The sequence below is a fragment of the Embiotoca jacksoni genome, unplaced genomic scaffold, assembly GCF_022577435.1.
Source record: "Embiotoca jacksoni isolate LCO1_2020_lvr unplaced genomic scaffold, fEmbJac1.0.p SCAF_6, whole genome shotgun sequence".
In the NCBI taxonomy this organism is placed as follows: domain Eukaryota; kingdom Metazoa; phylum Chordata; class Actinopteri; family Embiotocidae; genus Embiotoca; species Embiotoca jacksoni.
Window position 1 is genome coordinate 11,395,374 of NW_027185414.1, and position 25,614 is coordinate 11,420,987.

General features: G+C 37.1%; 1 protein-coding gene across 1 annotated transcript in view; it reads right to left on the reverse strand.

The window, feature by feature from the left end:
- Positions 1–8,086: 8,086 nt before the first annotated feature.
- Positions 8,087–25,614, reverse strand: part of tspan15 (tetraspanin 15) — a 32,566-nt gene continuing 15,038 nt past the window's right edge. The window contains exons 6-9 of the mRNA XM_069174077.1: positions 16,584–16,700; positions 13,869–13,919; positions 13,325–13,441; positions 8,087–10,976 (exon numbers count right to left, since the gene is read on the reverse strand). Coding sequence (XP_069030178.1) covers positions 10,809–10,976; positions 13,325–13,441; positions 13,869–13,919; positions 16,584–16,700 — 453 coding nt within the window. The 3' untranslated portion in view covers positions 8,087–10,808. The remainder of the gene's footprint in view (positions 10,977–13,324; positions 13,442–13,868; positions 13,920–16,583; positions 16,701–25,614) is intronic.

A 25,614-nucleotide genomic window follows, 5' to 3' on the forward strand; every position in this document is an offset into this window, starting at 1 on the left:
ATCTGTTTAGACATGAGGATTAAGGTCCACTGTTTCAGTTTGGTCAGACAATAACATACCAAAGAGGGGCCCACACACAGCAGAGCAGAGACCAGGACAGCCCCCTGTAAAATTTATATTATATGCCAGTGTGACAGATCCATACACACCAGCTCGGTCTGCACAGGCCCCACACTTCTCTCTATTTACTCCAGTTACCATCCGGCTGATATTAAAACACACTTTAATGCCAAAACATTACTGAGTTTTGACATCTGGTTTGTGTCCTCAGCTGTCAGCCAAATCTGCATTGAAAAAAGGAGAGTAAATTAAGGCTTTTAAAATGAATGTGCTATTAAGTGGCACTTGTGAATCTGTCTGGCATCTTCCTTTGAGACGTTAGAGCTCAGTGCATGTTTACACTGTATACAAAATGAGTATAACTTATAAAAGAAATCTTTGGAAGTGAGGATGAAAACAGAGATCACACCTCATTGCTCTTTCTTTCATTTTCTCTCTGTCCTCCTGGAAGTTCAGCTGTCATTAAAGCACAGTGCAGTAACGCAAGCAACAAGACTGACTGTATTAAACACAAGAAAGAAAGAATTCTGGTATCACGCATTGCATTTTATTGTCATTGTTTATGTCCCTCATTCTGCACTTTCAGTAATCCTGGATCATACCCAGACTGTGTGGCATCTTTGCACTGGCAGCCTGCCTATTCATTTTATTCAGTTGAATGTTAATGTCTGTTGATAATCTCCTTTGATCAGGTTGTCACGTTACTGTTTCTTCGCTGAAATCATTATCAATGTGTCTCTAATACCACACTACGTGTTATGTGTTACGGATTAGTTTATTAAATATGATATGGTAAGATTAGAGTGGAGTAAAATACTCTACTAGTTTCAGTTGCAGGTGAGTCAGCTGGTGACACAGAGTGACGTGGCAAAAGAAATGGCGCTAACATGGATGCCATAGAAACACTTATGATGGTTTTCTGTCTTTCTCAGATGTCACAAATTAGCCTGTTTATTGCCCAAATAGTAAACACTGATTTGAAGTGGTCAATAGCTGCACACACTGCAGATTGTACCTAATTGCTTTTTTGTTTCAATTTCTGACACCTTGAAAATGAAGAGTATTTTTCAAAGGGATCAGTTTTACTTTGGTTCTGACTTGTGGCTTGAGTCACAGGTGAAGCCTGTTGTTGATTTGAAACCTGTTAGCATGACTTTGCTGCAGGGCTGTCATGTCACTACTGCTGTTATCTTGTGGTGGCCACAGCTCAGAGGGATTGCAGCAGGAGTCCATACCTCACCCTGTTTGTGAGCCTCCGTGATGCATTTACCAAGAAGCTACAGCTCTGAGAGGGATTAGGATCACAGGCAGTAAACTCCGATGTTTACTGCTTATTAACACGATTTGACCCACTCCTTTACACTCATTCATTCACTAATTCTTCAGTAGTGTTTTCATCTGTCTTTGTTTCCCTGCCTCGCTACCATTTCCTCAAAAGGTCACAGCCAAATTTAGAGAATTAAAGAAAGAAAAAGAGACAGAAGCAAAAACAGAGAGGTAATTAGTCTTCAGTAGACCCATTGACCTTTTGATCCCTTTCTACATATTAATGATCAAGCTTTTTTATTGTGCCCAGTCATGTGTAGCTCATTAAACACTCAGTGGTTTCAGTGTTTCTAAGTCTGGACTTTCACATTTAGAACTCCACAGGGCAAAACAAAACTTTGGGTGTTGAACCTTCAAGAAAACAATCTATGTGGTGGCAGGGTGTGGTTTGGCTCAGCTGCAGGAGGGACTGATTGGGGGAGTGGTTCAGGGGGTGCCTAGAAGAGGCTTAATTGGCACAGCTGCAGGCAATCACTGATTTGTCTCTCTCCACATAAAGCAGGCTGGCTGGCTGCTTTGAACCTTAACAGGGTATGTCTGATATATTGCACAAGGTAAGCAAAGTAAAAGTAAAGCCTTAAAATCAAAGATTTTTTTTTTTTATTATTATTTTTTTTTATAGCAGAATGTTGTTGACTTTTCTAGCTGTTCTGCTCCGGCTGTTTTTCTAAGGAATACTCATGCAGCAATTCTTTTGACACCCATGCTCAGCCTTATAAACCACTGCTATAAACTTGTTAAGGCTGCTGCGGACTTTACAGCAGTCTGCCAGGAGCGGGTGCATGATGCATTTATTGCATTAAATTGTATCAAACATTAGATTACTGTCATGCAAACAGGAGGAGCTGCAGAGCTGAGTTACCCCTTCAGAAAATGAGGGAGCCTTTGGGTGAACTGCAAGCTGGGAATTCAGCTGGAATTTTTCTCTAAATGTTCTGAGAATATTAGGGAATGTTGTAGTAATGTTTTCAGCAGGAAGTTTTTGTTGTTGTTCCCAGAATGTTCTTCCTAAACATTGCATAATGTCGTCTAAAACCATTCTAAGAAATATTTAGTGAGATATTTTTGTTTTTCATTTAAAAAAAATATCTCAAACATTTTAGGAATGTTTCATTATCAGAACGTTCCTAAAATGTTCGATGCAGCATTTTTTTTTTTTAAAGCTCCCAGACTGATATAATTAGGATAGGTGCTTTGAAAATAATGGACAAATGTTTTAGGTTGGTTTTAGAGAGCGTTATTCTACCGTTGAGAACATTCTGGGAACATAAACAACCTTCTTGCTAAAAATATCCCTCGAGCATTGCACCATTTCAAGCAGGGTAATGTCCATTAACTGAACTTTAAACGTGGACTGCTTTGTGAAGTGCTGTGTCTGTAATATGATGCAAGAAAAACATCTAAATGGATTGTATTCGATGTATCATTGTGATTATAATATAAGAAAATGTTAAGTAAAATATAATTTTAAGATTGTTTTGATCTTTAATGAATGCGCTGTTTATGTAAAGACTTATGTAGGAGTTTGACATAATTGTCATTTAGGGTTTAACTGACTCAAAGTCAAATGGTGTAAAATGTAGGTGTTTTTAACGTTTTATAAAAACATATCAAAATTTGTTTGTATGCGAGTGTGTGTGTGTGTGTGTGTGTATGAAAGTATTGCTGTTTTTAAAATGTGAAAACATTTGCTTGTAGTGTTTCCCACACATCAGCCCAACAGATAATCTCTTCCTGACAACTACAAATATGGTTATTTGAAAAGATTTTAAACTGTGTTTTGTTTGAACTAATGTACTTGGTTACAGTATATTGTTTCAATAAGTTTTCTATATACACGTAGACTATATTTTTTTTTAAAGTTTGTATACATACAACTTGGAGTCACAAGAACAGCACTCTACTAACTCTTAACTTCAACTTTGCATGTGCTAATGAGTTTTCATGACCTGTCTATGCATGTTGGTGCTGGTGGGAGGTGTGTCCTGTGCACTAGGTTTTTACAGTTGCTTGTAGTTTTTTTTTTAGACGTATAAATATCGTGTGGAATTAATCAAAGGCTGCACATTTTTAGCCTCTTCCCAACAAGTTGAGTTTTCATTAACGGCTGTTTTTCAATGTAAACTTAGAAATTAAAGATTTAATTTTTGTTTTACAAAAATATGTCATTGTATTATCTTAATGAATAACTGACTCTTCTGTTTACGTCCTCCATGTGGTGCTTTTGTTGGCTGCTCTTTTGAATTTTTTTTGTGGAGATTTCTGGCAAATATCTGGCTCAGCCCTCGTAGCAAAATACAGATAAAATGCTATTAAAGGAATACAGTGGTAATAACTCTATTTTTCAGAACATTAAAGCGGATAATAGTTATTTGACTTTTTGCCCAGTTACTGTGAAGTTGTCTTTTGCAGGAGCACTATTAAAGACCATTTATTTCTACATTATCACATTCTCTTAGTACAACCACAACCATTGATTTCTGCACCAGAACAGCTCCATCAAATCAGGTAAAAGTTGAAAAAAGTTATTAAATGAGAAAACAACGTTGCTCAGTTAATTTACCACATTCATCATTGAATTGAAGTTGCTGTGCTGGTTTCCCCTGAGGTCACACAGCTGCCTTTCTTCTTTAAATAGTGTAAAAACCTTTCTTTTAAGAAAAAGAAAAAATTTGTTTTACAAGAACACAAAAAAAATTAAGAGCTTATAAAGGTCAAAATTCACAGTAATGAACAGTGAGAGTTAATACCAGAATGTCATTTTGGCCAAGGAGGAAAGGCAGGTCAATCAGCTCTGACAGGTTCTTCACCTTGCTCTCATCTTGACGAGAATTACTTCATAAAAAAAACTCCCTAACACAAACGTATAAATCCACAATGAACGATCTCAAAGGTATTAAATGTGTGTGCTCATGCTGAAACAGATATTACTGTGTATGCGTGCATGCGTGTGTGTGTGTGTGTGTGTGTGCGGGCATGAAAGCATTGCTGTCAGTCTGTAACATAAACGAATCTGACCCATCACCACTCTCCTCTGTGGAGTGAGCCTAAACAGCAAATTAAATTTCAAAAATGTCATTCAGGAAGCTGTAATATAGTTGAAGGACTGAATAAAATGTCAAACCAATTTAATGGTAAATCTATATGTCAGCACATTACAAAACACCTCTCATGTCCCTCACCTTTTTTGTGCACTTATCTACTGTCTTTAATTGTTCGGCCTTTTATATTTCCTCCTCTCAAATGAAATGAAAATGAGCTGGAGGTTGACCCTCGTATCGTCTCATTTTAAGAACAAATCTAATTCGCTTTAGACACAGGTGAAAACCTCAAACATTCAGGTTTAGGTTTAATCAGCCTGCCAGGGGCTGGGGTTCAGGGCTTTAAATATGGCAGGGGCCTTATTTTGGTTGCAAGTCTGTCAGTCCGTCTCAAAGGAAAACTGTGTGCAGGCACATGGAGCATGACCAGGGCGAAGCTGCTGCACCACGCTGAGATTTTGAGTGAAAACTGAGTTTAACTGGGCAGGTTTTCTGCACTGGCCTCCACAGGCGTCAACACGTCGAGTCTGTTAGTCCTCGGAACAGGCCGCAGGGAGTGTGCTGCTAATGTATCTCTGATGTGGTTTATAGACATGTTCACGTTGGAGCTGACTTGAAATAATCATATCTGGTTTCTGCTAAGAGGAACAAGCAGAGTCATGGGCTAGTTGCAGTTTAAGTCTAAAAAGTCATTGTGCAGGGCTAAATGTCAGCCTCAGGCCAGACAGTGGGTAACCTACCAGACCAATGAATGTCCAGCACCGTCTCACATTATTGGACATAGTGTCAGTTTGTGTGTGTATGTGTGTGTGTGTGTGTGCGCCTCCAAACAGAGAAAAGTAGAGTATAAAACATGTTTATAGGCAGAAAGATATCATTGCTCATCAGCTATATGCTACATGATTTCTGTTTTCTTAGAGAAAAATACTTTATTTGGAGCACAGAACTGTAGCTGTAAGTGATGACTCGCTCCATTTACACAAGGATCTCTTCATCTTAACCAGACTTTCTTTTCATGGTTAATATATTATACTTTGAAAGAAATGCTTTCCTGCCAGCTAACTTAATTAGAAAAACAGTTCTTTAATGTCCTCATTAGCTCTGTGGTTGAACTTATTAGACACCGGCTAATAGCAAACAACCATTGTCTTACAAATTCATTATGTATTTTTGGACCATTTCACCATGTGTACCAATTTCAATAGCTTGTGGTGCACAGACAGAAGCTCCTTGACTGCCAACAATTTCACATCTGTCGTTATAGCGACACAGTGCTGCCTCCTATTAGAACATTACTGGAGTGAGAGGCTGTAAAGGGATTTTGAGAGAAACTTTTGCTATTGCTGTTTTTACTGTTGCTATTTGAATGGAACAACAGACACATGAACAGTATTCTTTTGCAAGGGAAAAAAGTAAACTATGCTTTTGCCCTAATTCATTCTCTCCTTCAGCCTTAAGAGCTGCTTAAATCTGCTCGACCCTGAGATTAGTTTGTTTACGTGAATAGATATGTTATTTTGAATGCACTTTTTTTTATGAGATAATCGAAAAGTCTTAGATAAAGAAAAATAAAGAAAATCATTAAATCCACTCTTGACAAATAAAACAGCGCAAACTGTGGGTGCAAGTGCAACAATTTGTTTGATTAAAAACAACTTGTGGCTGAGGGTGGTGCACACAATAAAAGCCAACAGATCGCAGATGAGTAAAAACTGTAAACTGCTCCTGACAAAACTAACGATGTTAAGGTGAAATGAAAACTGTAAACAAGCCGTAAAACCTGTGAAATGTGATATTTAAAGTGTATACTGTCTGCTTCTGTAAGCATGTCATGTGTGGTCACATGAGGCTGACTCTGCCAGATATCCATTTCTCTTCTTTGCTCCCTGTACATCTGTCTGCTCATGTGTTTTGATGTGAACAGCTGAAGAGGTGAAGTGAAAGTCAAGGAAAAGAGAGAGAGACAGACTGAGAAGATGTGCAGAAATTGCTGACTAACACAGATCGCCTCAAAGTTTCCCACTCGAGAGACAAAATGGGGAACCAAACACTGTTAGTGATGATCTGTCATAAATAAAAGAGACAGAAATATGAAGCCTAGTTATAATCTTGCAGTAACACATTTAGTATTCTCCTGGTCAAGGGAGAAAGAAGGCAGCACAGGCAGAAGATAAACAAGAAGACTGTATTCAACTGATAAAGCAAATATTTCTTTGAATGATTTTAAATGTCATACCAAAAACTATTAACTAAATTTCCCAAAATATGTTATTTCCTTAAACTTAATCACAAAAGACCCTCTGTGACTTTGCATTGCTGTCGATTGCAGATTTGATCAATAAAAGCACTTGAAAAGTTCACTACTATGGTGAACAGATCTCATATATCTGACTGCGAATGAGGCAGGATGGTTCTTCTCGTGTCTCGGCTTATCGGAGGAAAGATGTGACACATTTCATGCAAAAATTGCTCTAATACGCTCGGCTACATGATTACACTGTTTACTGGTTAATCTCGTGGCTTCTGTGACAACACTGCACATGAAACACTGTATGTGTCACATGATCCTGAGGTTTATCTAATGTTGTCGACGTGTTATTTGGCAACATGCTACATCATAACTACTTTGCTTTGAAATTAACCCTGAGACTGGGGATATTAATATCACCATTATTTATGCTGTTTGTTGAGGGAACATGACAGAGGAACATGACCGCATCTTTCAAACCCAACAGCCTCGTCCTTCCTTGCAGGAAATGTAGTAGAACAATCCTCTCCTCTTCAGTGGTGGCCGAAGTGAAATATTGATAGGTTCCATTTAGCAGGAAGTCCTGCGAGCAGCAGGAGTAAGAAGAACAAGTAGACTAAAGTAGATAAACACTAAACCACTGTGGACACGTCCCGCTCATCATCAGGGCTCTTTCCACAAAAACTGCTCTTGTGTGTAAGCAGCTGAAGTTGTTGAACCAGGACCAAGTAATTCTGAATTGATATTCAGATGGTGTCTGTTTATGGTGTGGTTTGGTGATGTGTCTGAAAATATTTTTTACAAAAGCATAATCCAGCTTTAAGTCAACTAAAAAAAAAAATTCATTTTTAAAAGCCTGATTTTACATAATGGACTGATTAATGGAAATGCTGATTAAACATTATTCATGTTCTCGACATGAAGTAACAATAAAATGTTGTTTTTCTCAACTCTGTTTTCGTTAATGTTGCGCACCACTTTAGCCTTCAATATTTAATTTTTTGAAGTGTGACATGTCAAGGTAATAATTTTCACATTTTATTCTTTCAGACGAACACTTTTTTTTTTTTTAAATTTCAGGAACCTTTCATGTGTTTTTGATGAACTTTGATATCTTTTTTCCTGTCCTATTGTAATCATATGTTGACTGTTATGGTTTTTTTTATGCACCACGTTCTTGCACAGCTCACATCCAAGCATTGGTGACCATTTGTAACCCTGGAATGTAAACAACACTACTTTTGATTAAAATAATTGGATTTGTTTGAAGATATAAGTAGAAGTAATTTTGATACACTATTTTTCGTCTGCTCTGTCATCATAAAAAGACATTCACAAACAAAATTTGGGCATGTTTACATGAAAAATTTAGACATTCAGGATGAAGCCTGCCCTAGAAAAAAAAACAGTATGATCTCAATCATCATTTATTAAACAGCCCAAGACTCCCAAAATTCCCTTTACATTAGGACCTTTAGTACTACAATCGGCTCAAAGACAAACCACGCAGCTCATTAAACAACGTTAAATCATTCTATTTTCCACCGTCAACCAGGCAAAGCATTTTGAAAATGTACTTCTTTCAATTTATGTTTCAATAAACGGGCAAGACTTCTAACTTTCAAATAGAGTTGATGCAGTTCCCACGAGGCCACCCTGTATGAACGAGTGCATGTACTGTATAGCACATGACAAATGATGTAAACACACTACATACTTATGGGAGGTGAGTTGAATGCTCTAGAAACTATGAAACTAACATCATTTTACATAAATGAATCATCTTACTCATTAAAAAGGCATCATTGGCATTTTGTGACTGAAATATTGTTTAAGTTGTGTATTTACAAAATATTCCTCACTGTACACATTAAAGGTAACAGGTATGGACTTTTTTGGTTGTAAATATTATACAGTACGCTAAAAATGAACTAAACATTTTATGAATGGGTCAATATATTTTTCTAGTTTCCATCAAAGTAGCTGAAATGTTTTGTGATGTCTCATTCATTTGCACAAATATCCCCTTTAACTCATCCTCATTAGATATGTCTGGTTTAATGAGACATGAAGTAACTTGAGTGGAGTCCACAGTATAATTATATCTACATGAATTAAAGGAAAAAAATATAGTATTTCAAAATGCATTATACAAATCAAACATAAACATTTCTCACTGCTGTTTAACCAGTGAGAAGCTACCGTGCGTTAGTTTAAAATTGAAGCTGATTTTGTGTGAACAAATCCTTACTGTAAGAAGTAGGTAGTAAATGGAGCACATATCAACCAGTCAAGTATATACACAAATGTTTACCTTCAACCCACCAGCCAATAGCTTCACAAGTTACAATCAAATCGTGACCAAGTCGAAACATTACAACTTTTGAGGTCATTTCAAAATGAACCAAATTAATTTGACGGAGTATTTCATTTTTAGCCCTGATATGTGACCATGATAGTGAGAATATACATCTGGCTATTTGACCTCTGGTTTGAACTGGGCTACATTGGAAACTTTGGTTGAATGAAAGCACAAACTGAAAAAAGTTATAAAAAGTTGAAATGCTTGGAAAGATGTTTTTGCCATGATGTCGGTATAATATAACGTCATTAAACAATGTAGTGTGCACTCACATAAAAAGACACAAGCTAAGAGATTTTAATATAGAAAACAAAGATCAGATCTATGGTCCCTGTTTCCAACTTCAAATCAAAACAAAATTCAGAAGCACATTAAATTCACATCAATCAATAATCTCAAGTGCAAACTGTTCATTTTAAAACTATACAGGATTATTGTGAAGGATGTTTTAAGGCAATTTCATCGACTGCACTGTACCATCTGCTCAGCCTGCTTTAATGTCTATCCACAAACCTGAGGGTCTGCACACCTGGCATCAACTAAAACCACAGGTGTGACGACCCTTCCTGTCTCCTAGAAATTACACTATTAACTTATTTTGCCAAATCAGTTTTAACCGAGATGAAATTGGATAATATTCAATGGCAATGTTTTGTGTGTGCTTAGGAACAAATTGTGGAGAGGTTGTCTGGGTTGCTGAAGGTTGTGCAAAGCACTTTAACACCAAAGAGGTTTGAATACCGAGTTCTGTTTTAGGTTTAGGCAACAAAAAACTTTGGTTAAGATCATGTTAATGAAGTAAACATGTCATTGCTTGTGTTTGAAATTACAAGGTTTTGAGATTTCATGTTTGTTCTGTGTGAACATTTTGTGACTAAGCAGATTAGATTTTTTTTGAAACATTTCCTGTTCAGGTTGAACTGTGTGTCTCACTGACCGATTTGCTGTTGCTAATAAATATAAAAACTTGATTTCTTAGAGACAAGGTTGCTGTGCTCAACAATAAACCTGAGAAATCTTCTTGTTATAGCAGTGCTACTTTATTAGCTTTGTTTTCTCTTAAATCATAAAATAAAAACAATCATCTGTCTGCTTTTTGACATCAGAAAATGGTGGGAACGGTTAAGGCTTTGCTTAAGAAAAATGTCTGTTATACATTTGCGCATTGAAGATAAAACTCATTGTAGTGGACCACACAATGAGCTGGCCACATTTATGGCCGTAAGGGGATGAGCAGGGTCAATATGTATTCAAAATCCCTCATTGTGAGTCTCAGACCTCAGCATATGTACAGTCCCATATACAAACAAGGCGAGCCTGACTGCTCTCACATGAAAGAAATAAAGCTGACCTTATTCAGCATTTTAGGCTTTCATCCCTACTTCATCAGTGGCTGTGCAGAGAAGTCAAGTAATGGTTTAATCAGTAGAAAAAAAAAACACAGGTATAAAAGCAAGCCAAAGCTGAAGATTGGGATTGTGTGCTGCAACTGAACAGACTTATGTCACAGTATGACACCAGTTGCAAAAGTGGCTGTGTTGGTGTGTATGCTTTTCCTTGAGACTGTCTGAGGCACAATGCAGCTAATAGCACATGTATAAATGATTTCTGGTTTTCCACTCATCAATTAGGAAACTGATCTTCAGCTCAGTAGTTAATAATTAACAGAACAGTGGACGCTGAAAAGAAAATAGAATAATCTGGTTGCGGAACACTGTGAATGGGAGTGTTGGCTGGAGTCCATTTTATTAGAAGTTGTTTTCTGTCTCCATCAGTCAATCTCTGGCATACATTTAAACCATTTGGCCATGTGGCCCTGCTTCTTGGTTGTTCTTTTGTGTATGTTTGAGTCCAGCAGGCCGTCCGTGTAGTGACCGTACTCACTGATGGCATCTTCAACACGGGTGATATAAAGCCAGCTGACTACCACACCGAAGAACTGGACAGGGACAGAGATGGATAAGAAGGGAGGGAAGAAAGGTCACCATGAGTGCTTTTAATTAGTTACGTGTCTCAATTGTGTCTTAACCTCTCAGCTAAACCCCTCCAATGTAAGATGTGAAAACAACATTAAAGTAAAAGATGTAAGAAAAACAAAGATGGAGGAAACTTGCAAAATTAGACATCCTTTCTTCAAAACCATCATCCAAAGTGAAATCAGTTTTTAGTAACAGCGATACAAACTATTCAGCTGATTAGTTCGTAGGTGTTATTAACTTCAGATGTTTTGGAGTTTGTGTTATCACAGATAACAAGATGTACTGTCTAATCAATCATTATCAATTATTTATTCATTCAATTATTTTGTTAACAGGTCCATTAAAACCACATTTTGCTACACTTAAATTACTGCCCAGACACAGAGTAGAAACACAGTAGGACACAGTATGGATTGACATAAGGCTACGAATGTGTGGTATCGGTTCATGCTACATACTTGTCCTTCTACAAATAAACAATAAATACACAAGCAATGCTTTGTTTATTTATATTTTGTATCTGCTTCTGTGTAAATTCATTATGTCATCTTAATAATAAAGGTTAAGATGAGGCTTTCTCAGAATTTGGTAGCTTTTTTAAAAAAAGAAAGCACAAATAAATATATATACTTTTTTCTTGATGCACAATATCCAATTATCAGTGCCATAGAAACCAATATAAAACTCCATTGATGAAGCATCAGATGTAGCATCAAACCAGATTGTTAATAGGTTTGATAAAAGACCTCAGTGAAAGGATGGTCTTGTGTAACTTCGCTCATGTCTCCTTTCTCCTCGCTCAGAACAGAGCAGAAATAATGGGGCTGAGGCAACCTTCATAATGGGGGACCTGATGGATTAGTTTTTGAGGCAAATAAAGTGCTACGATTATCCAGACTGGGCGACTGACTGACAGATTCTATCTTTCCTAAAACAGCTCTGTGAAGTCCAGCATGCTTATTACAGTCCAACACAGTGTACATTCACGTACTTATACATATAATCCTGTCTGGCATTTAACATGTCATATGATTTGAAATTATGTAAGAGGAAAAAAAATGATATGAATGAACAGGGTTAGATTAATAATGTAAATGCACAATGTACAATGTAATGTGGATTTCTCAGTGTCCCAGTAGCTTCTGGATAATGTTCTTTTAATGCTAGAAAAACACAGTCAGACAATTTCAAAAATGCTTTGGTTAAAATGTACATTTTATGCTCAGATGTACCTTTTTTTTATTTTATTTTTTTTTAAATGGGATTACTTTTTCCAATAGTTTGATGTATCAAAGATTTCGCCTGTTTGATCCAAATGCACAACAAACCCAGATGAAATGGACCAGCATGCCCAGCATTTTGTGAAAATTGCACTTGTTACTTTAGCAGTGTGGATGCAGTGGAGCTGTCAGATGTGCCTGAGTGGTGAGGCAATTTACATGCTCTACCATTTAGTCATCTGAGTTGCATTACACGCTGTTGAATATGGATAAATGTTTTATTACACTGTGCTTCTGATACTCACGGACATGCAGAAAGTAGCTGTTCACTTGATTAATCTCTACCAGCTGTGAAATTCTGGCAAATACTGCAGAAAGTGGAAGTTGCTCTGTGAAAGTCACAGGTTCAAATAACACAACACCGCAAATGTACCTCTGAATATCAAACAGATTTCCAACATATAAATATTTTTGTTTTTCACAGTATGCAGAGCGCTTAAATCTGGTGTCTGTTGAGACATTTCCACACAAGCCGGCTGAATGAAAATTGGGCATGCTCAGTGGGAAAACCAAGCGCATGAGAGACTTTAACTGGCCAACTTCCAGTTTTTACCAGATGCTAACTTGAATGGGGTTAAAATAATTCAATCATGCGGCATCTCTTGACTTTCCAAATATCATAAGACCAAATGTATAAAATTCGGATAGTGAGACGAGTCATTTTGCGGGAGTTGTGACACTCAAAACAATTCATACACAATTTTCAAGCTGTAACAGTAGCGACAGAGTAGGTTACAGTGGAGGCTATGACATGAGCAAGCGTCAACTGTGTTTTTGTAATTAATCTCACTAGCAGAAGGACGGGACAAAAGATCTATAATGGAGGTATAAACACAGTCACATTGTGGCTCCTCACCTTCCTTTTGGGGACAAAATACAAACCACCACGATGTAAACGAGAACATTTCAGGGTTAAGACTTGGCTTCGGGTTAAAGTGGAAAACATAACCGTTTGCACTCAGCGTCATACATATCACACTGATTGTTGAGAGAAATGAGTGAGTTTATTTGTGGGTGTTTGTGTGTACCTGAGGCAGTAGGATCCCTAAAAGCAGTCCAGCCATAATCTTATAGTTGTCCATCAGCCAGAGGAAGAACGCATCAGTGCAGCCTCGGATGTGGATGATTTCGATCAAATTCAAACGCTGCGAGACACAAAACTCACATTTGTTTTAAATACTTCATGAAAGTTAAAGGCAACATCCTTTTTGTTCTTACAGAAATATAAAAGCTTTATATCATTTGTTGATTTTTATTTTGCTTAAATTCATCACTGTGAGGTCATCATGATAGTTGTCCTCGATACTTCAGGGAAATATGGCAGTATTAGTGACAACGACACAGTAGCAGCTACATACAGTCACTACTGGGAAACATCCAGCTGTCAGTGAGACAACACTACTTGAAAGAACAGCAACTGTCCAGGGTCTTAAAATAATTGTCTGTAACTGCCAGCTGAAATTATTTAGCTTTGGATGTCACAGCTGACGAGAAGCACAATGAACATTTTAACAAATAATAAAAAACGCCTTTTTTAAATTCAGTCAGATAAGTCTGTCTTTGAGGTCTTACCTCCTTCTCCAGCACCTTGTATCCACACAAAGTGTTGGCCACTTCATTAGGCTGGAGGGAAGAGAAGAAGAGATAACAGGATAAAGTGAAGAGAAAAAGAAGTGAGTGGGAGACAGAAGAGCATTTTCTCTGAGGAGGGTTTGAGTGATCATAATTTTGTAAGCGATTATAAAAGATTCACTGACTTTATTTGAGTATATTAATATGTGAAGGCAATTAGGCGGGTTCAAACCTTCACCACCACCATCCGAAAACATGCATGTTACAGTAATTAGTAATACTAAATTGTCTGTAGGTGTGAATGTCAGCGTTCGTGTCGGTTTTTTTCTGTCTTTCTGTATTGGCCCTGTGATGGACTTCGCCCACAGTCAGCTGGGATAGGCTCCAGCACCCCCGTGACCCTTTTCAGGATAAAGCCAGTATAGATAATGGGTGGATGGAAGGTATAATTCATAGTAAGGACGAAGGGATAACTCACAATACCAGACTGTCACCACATTTTATGATTCTGCAAAGTGACAAACTGCAATACAGTCCTCAATTACGTTCCATGATTCCATGTAGAGAAAGGAAACCACTGAAATGGAAAAATTAAGGAATCAGTGTGCCGACATGAGCTTGACACACCGAAGCTCAATGAAAGAAAACCTGTCAGTCGTCTGTCGGAAGAAACATCAAGCTCGATCAAGTGATGTTAATTACTGCTTCATGTTCATTTGAAGATACAGGCTTGAAATTTTAGGATAATTACAAAAAAATGATATTTTGTACTCGCTGTCCGACTTTAACCATTTACTGATGCTGACAGACAGTTGAATCACTGAAAATGTATAGTGTATGGACGTAAACCTAAATATGGATATTGTAATATCATCTAAATATGGACAAAATTATAAGACATGTTAAGCACAAGACTTGACTTACAGTAAATATATATTTAACTATATGTAATTTGTATGTATAACATATTCCCCCAGGTTTTGCACTTGAGCAGCATCTGTTGCCACATTGCACAAATAGGGTGTTTTGCAAGTCTTTTTCATAAAATATCTACCCTTCAGTGCTTAACAATCTTTCCCCAATTCCTCTAATACAGTGGATGTAGATGATATGACATAGTTACAGTTAGGGAGAAAATAAATATCACTTAATTAACCTCATTATCTCAAGAGATTCTCCCTCCATCCCCTATCTACAGTATATCCGCTTTATATTGTTTACCGGGAAACTGGAGCCTCTCCAAGCTGACTTGGAGAAGGTGGGTCCATCACAGGGCCAACACAGAAAGACAGGCAAACATTCACACCTACGACCAATTTTAAATCACCAATTAAACTAGCACACATGTGTTTGGACTGTTGGAGGAAGCCGGAGCACCTGGAGAAACCCCACACAGGTGCAAACTATAGCCGAGGGTTGAACCCAGAACCTTTTTGCTGCATCACCGTGCCTCCCCAAGAGATTCTCAAAACAACAAAATAAGAAAAATCTTAATGCACAGATAGTTGCAATACAGAGGTCGTGCAATTTAATGCTGAGAATATGGTATGTTTCAATACGAGGGAGAGTTTTCATTTTCAAATTTTTTTTTTGTTTGTCCTCTTTCTCATTATAAGCACTGGAGAGTGTAGGTGTATAAATTACCCTTTAATTTGGGCTGTTTGGTGTGGGAGAAAATTGCCTGCATGTGGCATGGCAAAGGCTTAATAACGTCATAAGGATGAGGAGATGCATTTTAAATGTAACTCCACGCACCACAGCTATTATTAGAATGAGACGGTGTGCACTGATCTGAGTGTTCGAGGCTTCGCAGATCCATTATAAATAAATAAAGCCAGGAAATAGGAAATCATTTATACAAACGTTTATGATAATGTTACAGATGCTTGTGTCTAACACTCTACCCAGTTAATGCATAGTATTCTGTGTAATTATGATATGACTCTATAAATGGGCTGTGGGTGGCATTGAAACGGCGTTCGTTCAGTTAGCAGGTGCTTTTAAAAACAAAAGAAATGCTGATGGTTTGAGCATTTAATATTCATGAATGTTAGGCTTACGTTTTAAAAAGCATTTTTTTTATCTGACTCATAATGGTTGATTTAAAAATTAACAATACTGATGCAGCAAAACCATGATATCATCCTTTCTTTTCTTTTTTTTTTTTACACCTATTCTTATTTCTTATCTTTCTTGTGCCTCTATTACCCACAATGCATCTCTGTCAATGATTTGGGTGTGTTATGCAGCAGACATCAGGAGTGGCCTACAAAGCCCTGAAGCTCACGTATTTAACTCTACATCTAATGTTCATGTGGATTACATGATCTATGAATGAAAAACAAGATTTAAAAATGTGTACAACAATTTGTGTGTACTGTTGAGTACACACAAGTTGTCTTGTGGCAATAGCGTATTTAAACCATATCTTTACATTTATTTTACTGTATATAGTCTGTAGTTGGTAAATGTATGTGCGCATTTAGGTGTAAAGAGCTGCCAAAAAAAGGCACTTTAAATGAAAGTAGTAATAAAACTGGTTGGATCATAATAAATGAATTCAAACTGTAGTGCAGTGGGTCATTGCCATAGATGCATACTTGTACTACAATAGTAGTGGTTCAAAAGCTGTAGTATCAGTAGATATTGTTAATAATATATTTATAAATTGGTAATACAGGATGGTGTAGTGGTAGCAGTAAGAGTGTTACCTACCCTGGTAGTAATGCAGCAGGTATACGGGACACCGCAGGCTAGTGGACCCGTTCCAGAACAATTGTGGTACATGTTGACTTCCCAGTCTTTATACTCTTGACCTCCACAACACTTAAACTGCCGGAGACAAAAAAGAAGGCAGGAATTTAAAAGAAGAAGGGAAGAGGAAAACTGATAAAAAGCAAGAGAGGGAAAGGATTTGCAAGGAAAAAAAAGAAGAAAAGAGTAACACCTTGGTAGACAAAATTATTTTTGCTGTGCTGGTTTAATTAACCACAATTTGCATGTCGGAAGTCTGGATTTTCATGTGTGTGTCTTTCTCTTTGCCACAGGGAAATATTATGATACATCCACGGGTGGATCAATACGTTTTTGTGACCAGTGCTCACAAAAGCAGGTGTAGCTCAGGTGCTGATTTTGATCAAGTGACGAAATTTGTAACACTTACTCATTAGGGTTATACCTTCCTCCTGCTCTGTGCACGTCATTGTGCTGCACATCGTTTGAGGGTCTTGGAATTTATTGATCCACCCTCGCATACATATGTATTTCTCAATATAAACTAATCACAAACTCTTCTGATGTCATAAGTGATTAAATTCTCAAACTTTTTGATCACAATTTGGTTTGGATCATTAATGTAGACAGCAGAAAATGGTATATTATTGACACAATACAATCATTAAAACACATTTCTTTTTAAATAAACTTATTTTGCCCCCTCTTTTCCTTCATATCTGTACTGGTAACATAATAAGGCAAAACCTCAAAAACGCTATATTTGTCTTCTCATTCACTTTAAAGAGCATCAAAATATATTTTCATGTTTCATCTTTTTTTTCTGGTGAGAGGCCTCTGCTATCTTTCCTTCGCCCTCAGACAGAATTTGAAAGCAGCAGACTGAAGAGTTTTCTGATGCTTTGATAAGACTTGCAGCCACAAACAAATTAATACCAAACAACCACTTGTTGATGGCTCACAGGCACAAAATAATTATTTTTTTTGGAGCCATCTCAATCTGCCATTACTTGGAAACCCTTGAGAAAACAAAATATTCTGACTTCACAGGGAGAATAAATGAACTTTGGTAAAACATCTAAAGGACGATAATTATTATTGGATATTTTGAATTTTCATAGCAGCAAAAGTACACAACACAATTATTAGCTAACGTAGTTATGTCTGTGTTCACCAAGTAGAAATATAAAACAGTGTATTAAAAGGATCAATATGACAAACATCTGAGGAAACTTTTCTCAATTCATGTCACTCGAAATAAATGACAATAACCATCTAACATCTCAATTTAGTCATCTCTGTGTGACTTATACTTTCACTGGAATAGATAGCAGCTGCACAGCTGCCTCAGAGAGTAAACAGAGACAGAAAAACCTGAGGGCTTCAGTACGGTATCAGCTTGACTCAGTAGTGACTTACTGAGACAAATATTTTATTGGGAGGGAGAAAGAGAGGATGAGACAAAAGATAAAGAGAGAAAATGAATAAATGAATAAAAATGAGGCTGCTCCTTGCCAGCCAGTGTGATCAGTATGCCGACATGATGCCAGTGTGCCTACGCATTACTCCCTCTTCTTGTTGGTGTGACTCCACAGAGCTGCTTTTCCAGCACTGAGTCAGGACCCAAACTACGGTCACATGGAGGAAAAGCAATTATGATGTGATTAGTGCCTGCAACTATAAGTTCAAAAACAATATGATCATACACCGAGTTACCAGTTCAGTAGGTGCTACTGTACACTATAACACAATCAGTCCGGCAGTGAATCCCATCTTTGTGAAGATCGATGTCATGCTCTGTTTATTAGGCAACTTCAGGAGATCAACCTGAAGCACCAATCTTTCAAAACACATCTCTCCACCCCGTCAGACTACCAAGAGACTCTGTGTGTAGTGAGTGATGACTGGATGAAACAACTTTTTTTTTTTTACTGACTTGGTAAAAAATTCAAACTGTAGTGCAGTGGGTCATTGCCACAGATGCATACTTGTACTACAATAGTAGTGGTTCAAAAGCTGTAGTATCCGTAGATATTGTTAATAATATATTTATAAGTTGGTAATACAGGATGGTGTAGTGGTAGCAGTAAGAGTGTTACCTACTCTGGTAGTAATGCAGCAGGTATACGGGACACCGCAGGCTAGTGGACTTGGTAAAATACAAGTAAATCACGAGAAATGTGACAAATGTGTCTCAATCAAAAGTTGCTTCTGTTAGATCCTAAAACAACGTCTGGCTCTGATGGTGCCACAGATGAACATTTCTTTGAAATTTTCCCACTTATATTTTTCATTTTATCCTGTGATTTTCTGCCCTCTTCATTGATGGGTGACAAATATTCTTCAAAGGTCAATTAGTAGGGAAAAATGCTCACTCAGTCGTGTCTCCCAGAATTAAATATTTGCAGGAGTGACCGATTTTCCTGCCAACTGCCCAACTGGCTGATGACTGGCTGTTCACTGGCTGACTGAGTGTCCAACTTGTGGCTAATTGGACAGCTGAGCCCACTGCTCAAAACATGTGCTGTAAGACAGAAGTCAGTCCTTATTGTGTTTGCTGCATTCATTATTACATGGCATTCAAGATGTTTTTCAAATACTTCTGCTAAACTGTTCTGACTTATTCACTCCTGTTCCCCATCAAATTCTATCCGTTTGTTTACCAATCTAACCAGTGAGGACACGTTTGTATATTTAATAATTAATACTCAACCCTTATCTCTAAGATTCAAAAGAAAACTCTGTTACCTTTATCCAGCAGTGCATCAATAACTACCAGAGAATGGAGCTTTTTACTGACCATCAACAACTTGACTCCACCCTAAAGCAACAGTATTGATGACCAAGACCAAGTTTTTCAGGAAGAAAAGCTTTTTTCAGTGAAACGTGACGTAAATTCAAGACTTGTGAAAAAAAAATAGAAAAAAAAAAAAAATGTTTTATGTGTGTAGTTTTAACCCTTGTCAGCAATAAACAACTACGTGTTTATCATGTCACGTGTTCAAACAAAAGTCTACGATCAGTCACAAACGCTGGTTTTCCCCTGTCGAAACTTATAGACCTGGAACCTCCCATAACTTGAACTTTATGAGAAGGTGATCAGTTCTGCTTTGCTTGTTCACCGTCTTTAAACTAACCGGGGAAAAAAATCTGATGTGGTTCATTAAAATGGCACGGACACAGTTTGGACACTTGCAATAAGATAAGACCACGAGTCTGCACGTGTGCTGCACCTAAAAGAGCTTTCTTTTAAAGAAAGAAAGAAAGAAAGAAAGAAAGAAAGAAAGACACACACACACACACTCCCAAAGCAATTACACAAACAGTAGAAGAGGAAACAAAGAGGAAACTCCACAGCTACCTGATCTCCCTGCAGTATCAGCTGATAGATGAACATGGAAACTGTGCAGGGAATTGCTTTTTCTGGTTTAAATGGCAGGCTGTTTTCAAAATCCGATACCACAAACTTTTTATTGTTCTGCTGAAGACTGATGAAAAGTTGTGAAAAGAATTCACAATCATCATTCACAAAAATAAGCAGTAAGTGGTACTGGGGGGAAAAAAAGGAAAGAAAAAAAAAGAGCGGCTGGAAGGACACAGATCAATGTTTCTGTCAGTAAAAAAATAACTTCAGCGTACACAGACTTTTCTCTTTTTCTTCCCTTATTTTGACATTCCTGCCACAGTTAAATTGCACTGAAGCAATCAGCGGTAACGCATTTGATGATTTTGGAGAAAGCATGTTTTTGCTGACATTTGAGCATATTTTACTTACAAATATATAAATATAAATGGTTGTCTCTGTAAAGCAATGACTGAGAGGATAAGACTTCAGGACAGTGCTCAAATGAGGCCCTGTTTACACAAGTATTTGTGATGTTATTTTATTAACATCTACTGCGTGTTAAATATAGAGCAAGAAATAGAGTCCTACATGGTTAAACTTTTGGTGGAACCCAGATACATGTCATCTGCTGTTGGACTACATCACTGAATAAAACTCAAAGATGTCTTATTTTTATTTGCATATCCTCCAATTCCTCCGATTATTAGTGGACTAACCAAGTAAAAACAAAAAAAGGAATCATACAATATTTTATGTTAAATAGTATACATGATATGTATTTAAATGTAAAATACCTTGTAATAAATTGAAACCATTAAGTATTAAAAACTTAACGTGATGAAATCAACAACATAATTTTGTATGCGTATTTGTACATTTTCAATAAAAAAAAAAACACTCACAATGAACATACTAAAATTTGTCTTCAGTTAAATGCCAATTTTAGTACATTGTAAATAAGTATGTTACTAATTGAGAATTGTATTCAAACTATTATTGCATTACAGGCATTATTGCACTTGTAGAAGATAATCTTAAGCAAAGTGGAAATTACTTCCACTAGCCTAATATTTTATATCTTAATACATCACATATAGAGAAATTAAAAATTTACTTTTAAAAAGTAGTACTTACATTAGACTTACTTTACTTCAGAAAATACTAGTGAAAAATACTCTTCAACACAATTAGCACAGTATACCAATGTAAAATTAATCTTAAATCATTATGTTAATAAACCTAGTTGAAGTCTAAAAACAGATTTACATTAAACAGAATCTACAGAATAGGCTATTAGTATACTTCAGGGATGGACGATAACTTCCTTTATATTTGGGTCTGTCTTTCCAGAAGATATTTTTTTAATTGGATGTGGTATGACAAGCATTCAGTTTGCACTTTCATGCAATTTGCACTGGTCCTCAGAAGGTTTTCAGACTTCTACAAAAACTACAAACTAGTCAAGGTGGGTTCAAAACGTGTCAATGGATGCGTTGAATTACAAAAATGAGGTGTTTAATACTGACAGAGTAGGACACAGTAAGTATTTGACTGCAGCTCAACAGATGTGGCATTTCTCTTTTCACTATAAACTACAGACATGCACAATATTGTATCTTTATTGCTAACTATGACAGGGTGGTTAGCATATCGTTTTTTTTATTACTAAAAAGCTACACCACTACTGCCACAAATTAAGTGGGAACTTCATCTTACTAGTGTATAATTTTGGCAAAAAAACTAGCTCGTCATGATAATGTTCAGCTGCAGAGGATCTACAATCGGACCAAACAATCTATCGCGCCACGTAAATGATGGACTGTTCCTGGTGGTGTTAAACCCGCCTCCTATCTGATGGATGTACACGCTGTATAAACCAAACTGATCAATCAGGATTTCTCCAGGTCTCAGAGATTAAGCCAGGGGTCAATAACAGACAGCTGGAGTGACGTTAAATAACCTATCCATTTCTTAAAGTTAATTACCTCTGATTACATAATTCCACCAAATCACCTTTAACCACATGACAGTCAGGTGGTTAAACGTGAAATAATAAAGGAGCTGTTTTTCCTCTGACTCACTTTACTTTATTGGCCACAGAGGCTAAATGTTTGTATGACTGTAACCAACAAGCCAAAGCATAGAGCATGTTAGTTTTACTTTCTGCTGAAGAAATATTTCCAATAAAAACAGCTTATAATAACCCCAGACTTCAAGTACATATTAATTTACGATTACAGATTCAACTTCTGAATTTTATCAGCCCTTAACTCCTTAAAAGGAGAAACTCATCACTTTTCATGTTGGTGGTTAATGTAGTCAGCTGAAGCAATGATTTCCTCACTGCTGCCATATTGACCCATAAAGCTGAATATTGATGACTTTTCCTGCCAGCAGAGTCAGACTAGCAGAGTCTACATGTAGCTGGTTGCATTGTGCGAGACCCTCTGATGCCAAACCCCCAAATCATTTGGTTCCCTTTGCCAAGTTGCTCCCCTTGTAGCATCCAATTGACAACAACAAAAAAAGATAAGCAGCCAGACAATACTGTTTTCAGAGAGCAAAAGACGGGAAAGAAGGTGGTTATTTATAGGAAGCTACGAGTACTGATCACATACAGTAATATTAGCAGATATTGTTAACAACATTTTGAGAAAACTGTCTGTCCAATGTTACCATGTAACACCGCCTTTGCCCACTTTGTTGACTATCCACAACATCCTGAGGATGGTCTGCAGATCACATCTATCCATCTGAGGAAAAAACTTTCATGAATAGTCATGCACACATGACACTCCCGATCAGCGTTAAAAACCAACAAAAACTGCCAATGCTGAAATTCACTGCAGCAGAATGATTCTGTTTCTGAATCTTTTCAGCATCAGATGGCAATTTGAGCAAAAACACCACCAGTCACTGTTTATTATTTGTGGCGGAGTTTTAGGATGGGACTGCTGGCAAATATCCTCTTCCATGGCTAATGCAGCCACAGCTCGGCCTCTCTCTGACACATTTATATGGCTGAAAATCCAACTAAAAATGTATCCTCGTCCATAACGTGCTCTCCACTCTTATTTTGGGACGCCATTTTCACGGTTTGTAATGTAACTAGTTTCAATACAAAAGAACAAAGTTTTGTTTTGTGTGGCATCGAGAGTGGCCCCCGGCGACCCATACAGCTCAATTAGTTTTCCTGCCACTTTGTGGCAGACATCACTAACATCACTGCTTTTTTAGCTACTCCCAGAGGCCCAGAGAAGTTATTAAGAAATTTATTACATCAACACTGATTGGATATCCTGATATAGAGTGGATTTTTCTTTTAAAATTCACTCCCTTTATTTTTTTACCTAAAAAAATAATAAAAGCTTATAAGCATTTTGTACACTGGGACTTTTTCATTTTGGGCAGTATGTGCCCCTGTAGATGACAGAAGAGTTAAGAAACTGCTGTATACACACTCTCATTACAAAGTGAGGAACTATAGCTGCTGCTATTGTTTCGGTGGTATTGATATCTTATATTTGGTTTACACCGTACGAGGCTTTGTGCTTTCAAACTGTGCTCAATATGAATGGGATGATGCCAATCTGATGAAGAGTTTCTCTTTGGTCTGAATTTAGGCTGGTGGGTCTTAAGGGGTTAATAATTTGGGTCTCCAGTATATTTCTTATTTGCCAACTGACTACAATCTTACTTTGACTTTGGAGGGTCTGAAGATAGAAAGTGTTATATGTTGTATAGATTGCAAAGCCCCCTGACACAGTTATATTATTTGTGATATTGAATAAAATTTACCTGATTTGACTTGGACCTCTCAGATAATCATCTGTTAGTTTTGAAACTGCATAAGTCATCAAGACTAGAATAAGATTCAGATGTGGTTAAGTTGCTCTTGGTGGCTGCGGTCCTACTTTAAAATGCAGGATAACAAAAGATGTATCAAAACTGTGTACATGCTCCAAAAGTAAACTTAAAACATCTCAAATAACACATGCAAAAGATGAATACGTGTTGTACATTTTTTTATTGTATTTTAATGGACACTAACACTATCTGTGTGCTTTTTAATGAACAGAAAATTGAGTTCACTGAAAATAAAATGAGTGCCTGTGCGTAGAATTGTTCTGTCTAAATGCCCCTAATATATCCAGTGATGAATCCCAAATTAACTCATAAATATGCAAATTCACTTTTTGTCTCAAACAACCACAGAGACCTGAGGAAATGAAGTGCTGTCTGTCCAAATTACTGAATTACTTTGTTGTTTGCAGTACTGAAAGATTTCTTGGTACAGTATACGCAGCAGAATCCTGCGCTGCAGCGTAAATTATCATCAATAAATGGAAAGAAATATTTGAGCTGTTTGGTGTTTATGAAACGGGGTGTCTGCAGCTGCTGAAGTTTCCTCTAATAAGGGAAAATTTAAGCTTCTTGCAATAAGACACTGCAGTAGTCAATATTATGGCTGAAATTTGTCAAGTGTCAAGTAATTGTGTGGGGAAAAGGCCCTCCCTGTCTTCCACAGTGTTGAGGACAGAAGCAGCCATTGCAGGTGAATGATCACAGCTCCATTAAAGAGTGAGGCGCAGTGAACGGAAAGGCCAGCTTGAAATTAACTTTATACAGGATATGATGTGACCACTCACTAATACATGAATTAATGTTGTGCCTCAGGTTGAGGTTTTTCTTATTTTCTGCTGTTGCTCACCTGAAACAATTAATAATTTGACAGCATGATGAGAAAGCTTGCAGGTGGTCTTTGTCACTGGAAACACAGGTAAAGTATGGTTCACACTAAATAGCTTAGGGCTGATACCAACAATCATTATCTAAGTCTCATTGTGATGATTATTGTCTCAAATAAACCAATAGATATTTAAGATAAGAAAAAGCCACAAATCCTCTGAAATTAAAAACTGGAAACTGGGTTTCTGTTGTAAAATGACGTACTTCTCTCAGTACACTCACATATACGTGTTAAGACTCTTTCTTGTATAGTACTTGAATATCGATATATTAAATATGATATAAAAAAGTAAGTGTTTGTGCCACTTGGAAAACAGCGTATGACTGAATGACTGCAAATAAATTATCAGAGTAGTTGTAGATTATTTTTTGGGTAACAAATTAATCAATACATTTTTTTCAGCTTTAAACACCTTCATTCAAAGTGCTGCACAAACACGTTAAAAGTGTTTATACCCGCTGTGAAAGGTCACCTTCAAAGGTGAGGTGAAAAGTCACAAAAGTAGCACCCATTTATGCTAATAACATAATGCTAACATAATAGCATAATTGCTCCTATTAGCAAAAAGGGGTGAGACGCTGTGAATTGTGTAAATGAGGATAACAACACACTCTCAGGCAGTCTCTCTTCAAAGGCATTCATGATGTTACGCTTAGTTGCACACATAAATCAAATCATGCCTGCCAATCACTGCTGCAAAAGTTGTATTTCAGGAAGTTAAAAAAATGTTTTGATTCAGATGCTGTTCGATAACAAAAAGCTACGCACGTAGGCACCTGTTCAGGCTGTCGAGGTGTTTTCCACCAAAACTTTTCCACCTTTCTTTGCTGCTGTCATTATCTTTTACACATGAAGGTGACGAGTCCGATTCAAACTTTGAAAAACCTTGAGGGAAATATAATGGATCAAAAGGAGAG